Consider the following 5,671-nt stretch of genomic DNA (forward strand, 5'->3'; position numbering starts at 1 on the left):
GATGAAGTTGGAATTATATACTGTCTTTCGCCCCGTCTCATGAGCCTGCGTCGTGTCTTGCGAAGGAATGTAAATAGTACGTACTTGACATTCATGCATATGTAACTGCGACAATAAAGGGGTCAGTTCTTCACTTTTTCCCCTTGAGACTTTCTTGTCCAAGTGTCATGCCTTAACCAATTCCGAGCGAGAGAAGTTTAGCACATTAAAAAAGATAACCCTTGTGTTCTAATTTAGCAAGAGGTCTTTGTTTATATACCAACAGACGCATTAATCACACGAGAAAATACTGTTGGCTGGAGTAAATGGAGGTTCCTGGCAACACAAATAATCCTGATAGATGATAATAAAAATGATCAAAACTTGTTTAAATGATGCAAGAAAATGTATGCTAGCATCAATATAAATTCAAATTTGGTGTGAAATTCGCCGATTTAAGAATCTCTAAGCCCCTTACACAACGACTGGAAACATGTAGCATTTTCTGACGGATCACTTCGAAACATTTCTTATACAAAATATTTACCCCCGCCAAAAGTAGATATAGATGAATAAATAAAATATATAAATAATACAAAAAAGTGGAAAATGATAATAAAATAAAAAAAATAAAACTATGCAAACATTTTCCATCAGATTTTCAAACAACCCGACGGAGCCATCGGAGCGGGTCTCACGAACTTCAGCGCCGTCTTGGTGGGAACTGTGATCACTTCCGTCTATCCAATAATCTGCCATCAGCCTCTGCCAGCACCCGTCTGGGGGTACATAGTCGCCGGCGCCGCCTTCAGGTAGGTGGTTTGGGAAGGGAACCAGGTTACAAATTCTTCTCTTTATCTCTGTATCTATGTCTCTCTCTCTCTCTCTCTCCCTTCTTTTTCTTTTCTTCCTTATTTTTTTAGCTTCCTTTTATTTTTGTTTTTAGTCGTTTTCCTTTTTTTTTCTATCTTTTCTTTCGTTTTGCTTCTTGGTCTTTCTGTTCTTCGTTTCTTCTTTTTCCTATATTTTCTCGTGTTTTTCTTCTTCCTTTCCTTCCTACGGATTATTTGAGGCTTCTGATGTCTTTATTTACTAAAATCACATTTAAGAATATGAACGTGATTGTAAAGGTACAACACGCACACAGACACAAAAAACACTCTCTTATGTATGAACATAGAAAAGCACACAGTCATGCTCTTGAACATGTATGCAAATACGCACACACAAATGCAATACAAAAACATACACATATGTAAACAAATATTTGCATATGGGTATATATGTATGTACGTATGTATATATATATATATATATATATATATATATATATATATATATATGTGTGTGTGTGTGTGTGTGTGTGTATGTGTGTGTATGTGTGTGTGTGTGCGTGTGTGTGTGTGTGTGTGTGTGTGTGTGTGTGTGTGTGTGTGTGTGTGTGTGTGTGTGTGTGTGTGTGTGTGTGTGTGTGTGTAGATAAATAGATAAACAGATACATAAACACACACACACACACTCTCTCTCTCTCTCTCTCTCTCTCACACACACACACACACACACTCTCTCTCTCTCTCTCTCTCTCTCTCTCTCTCACACACACACACACACACACACACACACACACACACACACATATACATGTATATATATATATATATATATATATATATATATATATATATATATATATATATATATGTATGTATATGTATATATATATATATATATATATATATATATATATATATATATATATATATATATATATATATATATATATACATATACATATAAACACACACACACACACACACACACACACACACACACACACACACACACACATATATATATATATGTACACGCATATACTCACTAACTCCACCCAGTCACTCACTTACTCACAAACACACACATACACACACACACACACACACACACACACACACACACAGACACACACACACACACACACACACACACACACACACATATATGTACACGCATATACTCACTAACTCCACCCAGTCACTCACTTACTCACAAACACACACATACACACAAACGCACACGCACATGCACGCACATAAAAAAGATAACAGCAATAACAACAACAACTATGATAATAGTATTATTATTGCAGTTGTAGTAGAAATAACTACTAGTAATAATTGATGGTAATAAAAAAGTGATTATATAATAATGATAATAACACAATAACGATAACAATAATGATGATGATGATAATAATAACAATATTAAGGACAATGATAGTAAATGTAATAACAGTGATAATAATAATAATGCTAAGGATATGAAAATCAATTCTAAAAATAATGACAACAGCAACAATGATAAGGATGATAATAATAATAGCAATAGCAATTTATAATAAACTCCAATGATAACAATGAAAATAACATGATAGCAATAGTGATAATAATAACAATAATATTAATAATAATATTTTTATTATGATAACAATAAAAGCAACAGCAGTAATATAAATTATATTAATGATAATACAATTACAACAAATAATAACAATAACAGTAATAATGATGGTGATGCTGACTACGATGAACACGAGAGACTGACTGCACAGATTGTATAAATATTTGAATTGGACATTTCCATTGAAAGATTATTCCTTTTTGTTCGGCTTCGTGCATGGAACGAGTAATAAAAACAACGCATTTTCCTTTGCAGCGTGTGTCTGCTGTCAGCCCTGGCCGCCATCCTGGCCCCGACCAAGCTGCCGCCCTTCACCCTCCCCTTCAACATCGCCACCTGCATCGTCTTCATCTGCCTCCGAAGCCACGGCCTTGTGGGAGTCGCACCGGAAGCCACTTCGCAGGAGGTGGCCGAGGAAGAGAGCATCCAATGGGGGCAAGTGAGTGTCTGATGTAGGATTAAGGTGTTGATCTAAAAAAAAAAAAAAAAAAAAAAAAAAAAAAAAAAAAAAAAAAAAAAAAAAAAAAAAATATATATATATATATATATATATATATATATATATATATCGTTTCATTTTATAAAATTATTTCTTATTTCTCTTTTTTAATAATCGATATCGCCCTTTGATTCGAGGAACCACTTCAGTCGTAACGAATTGAACATTTTCTCAAGTTAATTTGTCGGGGATTTGACAGGTCTTCCTTGGGTCATTCCTCTCCGCTGGACAAGCCTACGCAGTGGAGAGCATCGCGTGCTCCTCGCTCACGCTCATTGGTCTCTTCTTGTATTCGCCAATCCTTACCGTCTTCGCCTTCTTCGGCGCTCTCACGTCCTCCTTTACAGGTGAGAATAACTGTGTGTTTCTGTCTCTAACTCTATACAAGAAAGATGCTTGTAATAACGTTTATTAAAGAAGCCTTTTCTCTGATGGGAAAGTTGCGGTTAACTTATAATAATATAACAATCAGAAAACGAACTTTAAAAACTTATAGTTATGCATTATCTGTTAACCTCTCCTAGAATATCTAGGTCTCTCTGTTTCTGTCTTCATCCCCTCTGTCTCTTATCCCATTTTAATGTCTTTTATATCACACATTAACACTGAACGCAAACACTTACTTAGCCGAAACTTTTAGCTGTAGACCTGTATTTTCGCTTTAATAAGCAAGGAAAACAGTTTTGTGTTTTATATGGAAAGTGGAAAGCGGCATTTCTACTTCATTGTCTCTGTAAGATTTTGTTCTTAACGGTTTAGCTCAATGGCTTTTAGACCAATAGATGAATGATGGGAATCTTGTTCAAGGCTAACTCGTTCCACTTCAGCTCTTGCGGTGTCATCGGCTCCTTACGCCGCTGTGTACGCTGGTGGCTGGGGCTACAACGGGTTCCTGTCAGGTGGAAGCCTCGCCATCTTCATGGTTCCCTCGCCGAGAGTCTTCCTCCTTGCCATCGTCAACTCCATCTTTACTACGTTCCTCCATGCAGCGCTCGTTCCCTCTTTCGCGCTGGTTAGTCCAGTTTCCTGTAAACTTATCCTTTAGTTCGCAGTGTCAATATAGAGTTTGCGGTCCTGTCTTCACTTGTGTCATTATTATTATTATTATTATTGTCATCATTATTATTATTTATTCAGTTCATATTTAATCATGTTTTAACTAATCTTACGATTCTTTTACATTAGAACCAGCTGCCAGTGTTCACCTTCCCGTTCTGCATAAGTTCCCTGCTGTTCTTGGCCATGGCTGGGGCGGGAGGCATGGACAGCAGGCGCGTGTACGAGCCAAGCTTCCCGGAACGAGATCTCCTCCTCAGCAAACAGGTGCGTCTTGAAGTTTAACTATTTTCATTCTGTTTATTGTGAATAAGTAGATTACTTGTTCAAAATAGGAAATGGTAATTTGTTCATGTTAGATTTCACGAAGGAATCAGAGATACTAAACATGTTTTTGTGAATGATAAACAGTAATTACAGGTTGGTATTTCAATACCCAGTCTTTCATATATAAAGCATATTTTCAATGCAAATATACAACTTCAAATTCCAATTCCGAAAGTACACTTGATCAGTTCTTTTCTTAGAAATATCTTCTGTGTATACCGAATTATTCTCTGTACTGCTGTGTAACTGACTCTTATGATAATTTTGTAGGAAATTCATGAGACCGAGAAAGACGGCATCGCTACTCGGGATCCTGCAGCTCTGCCTCTGTCAGAGAACCAAAGGGAAGCTGTGTAATGAGCTCAGACTCAGTTTCAAACTCTGTTTCCATACCAAACTTTTGATTAAAGTATATTGTTTGAGTTTTAGGGAACTATCTTCTGTACCAACTAGTTACAAGCACGTGCAGAGATGATCATATATCCATTTATCACTCATGATAAAAAAAATATCAAAAAGTATCAAGATCTATGATTGATCTTGGTACACGATAATAGGTTATGCTGAATCTGCTACTAATTCCTCTTATTGTGTGAAGTGACACCATGTATTTGAGATGTAAAACATATCCTGCCGTTATTAAAATTTTCTATCTCTTATTCTGTAGGTAAAGTACGGTTGTGCATGAGTTAGATAGTACCAGTTGTTTATATAAGTAGTACATAAACTTTGTAGTTTCCTAGTAATTGTGCATGAATCATTGGAAATGTAGCACAGATTATTAGATAATAAACTGTTTTCGAACTTTACGACTTACACTATGGTAATCGCCCTTTAAATTGTAAGAAAGATACCATAAAGCAACCTCTTTTCGTCACAGTAGACGGAAAAGTGGTAGCTGTTTGCAACAAACTACAAAATGTGGCTGAATACGAAAAACAGATATATTAAACAATAAGATCTAGTGAAACAGTACTAATGAGGTTGGGTTACATATAATTTTGTTAAAAATTTAAATGTTTAATACCGTAATAAATACAAACATACATCAATACACACATAGTTATTACATAGACAAAATCTCGGAGTCAAAGACATTTTCAGCCAAAGACAAATTTTAGTCTATGACCTTTCGTGAATACTGCCACTCGTTATTACTTGGCTCAGGGATAGGCATCCTTGTTTGTATAGAAGCCTGGGAAGCTATTCACGAAATGTCATAGAATTTTCTTTGACGAACTGGATATTAACTCATTAACTCACAACATTAACTTAATTTGTCTATAACTTAGTCTATAGATTGTCCTTTGTGTTTTCCTCTCCGACTCGCTTTAAGCCATATTTTGAATGTAA

At 35.7% G+C, this 5,671-nt stretch overlaps 1 protein-coding gene across 1 annotated transcript in view; it reads left to right on the forward strand.

Moving 5' to 3' along the window:
* LOC113813465 (urea transporter 2) overlaps positions 1-5,123 on the forward strand; it is a 17,573-nt gene extending 12,450 nt beyond the window's left edge. The window contains exons 5-10 of the mRNA XM_027365446.2: positions 637-791; positions 2,692-2,875; positions 3,135-3,282; positions 3,763-3,947; positions 4,121-4,258; positions 4,589-5,123. Of these exons, the coding sequence (XP_027221247.1) occupies positions 637-791; positions 2,692-2,875; positions 3,135-3,282; positions 3,763-3,947; positions 4,121-4,258; positions 4,589-4,675 (897 nt within the window). The 3' untranslated portion in view covers positions 4,676-5,123. The remainder of the gene's footprint in view (positions 1-636; positions 792-2,691; positions 2,876-3,134; positions 3,283-3,762; positions 3,948-4,120; positions 4,259-4,588) is intronic.
* Positions 5,124-5,671: the final 548 nt, after the last annotated feature.

This window comes from Penaeus vannamei, chromosome 10, assembly GCF_042767895.1.
Source record: "Penaeus vannamei isolate JL-2024 chromosome 10, ASM4276789v1, whole genome shotgun sequence".
Classification (NCBI taxonomy): Eukaryota; Metazoa; Arthropoda; class Malacostraca; order Decapoda; family Penaeidae; genus Penaeus; species Penaeus vannamei.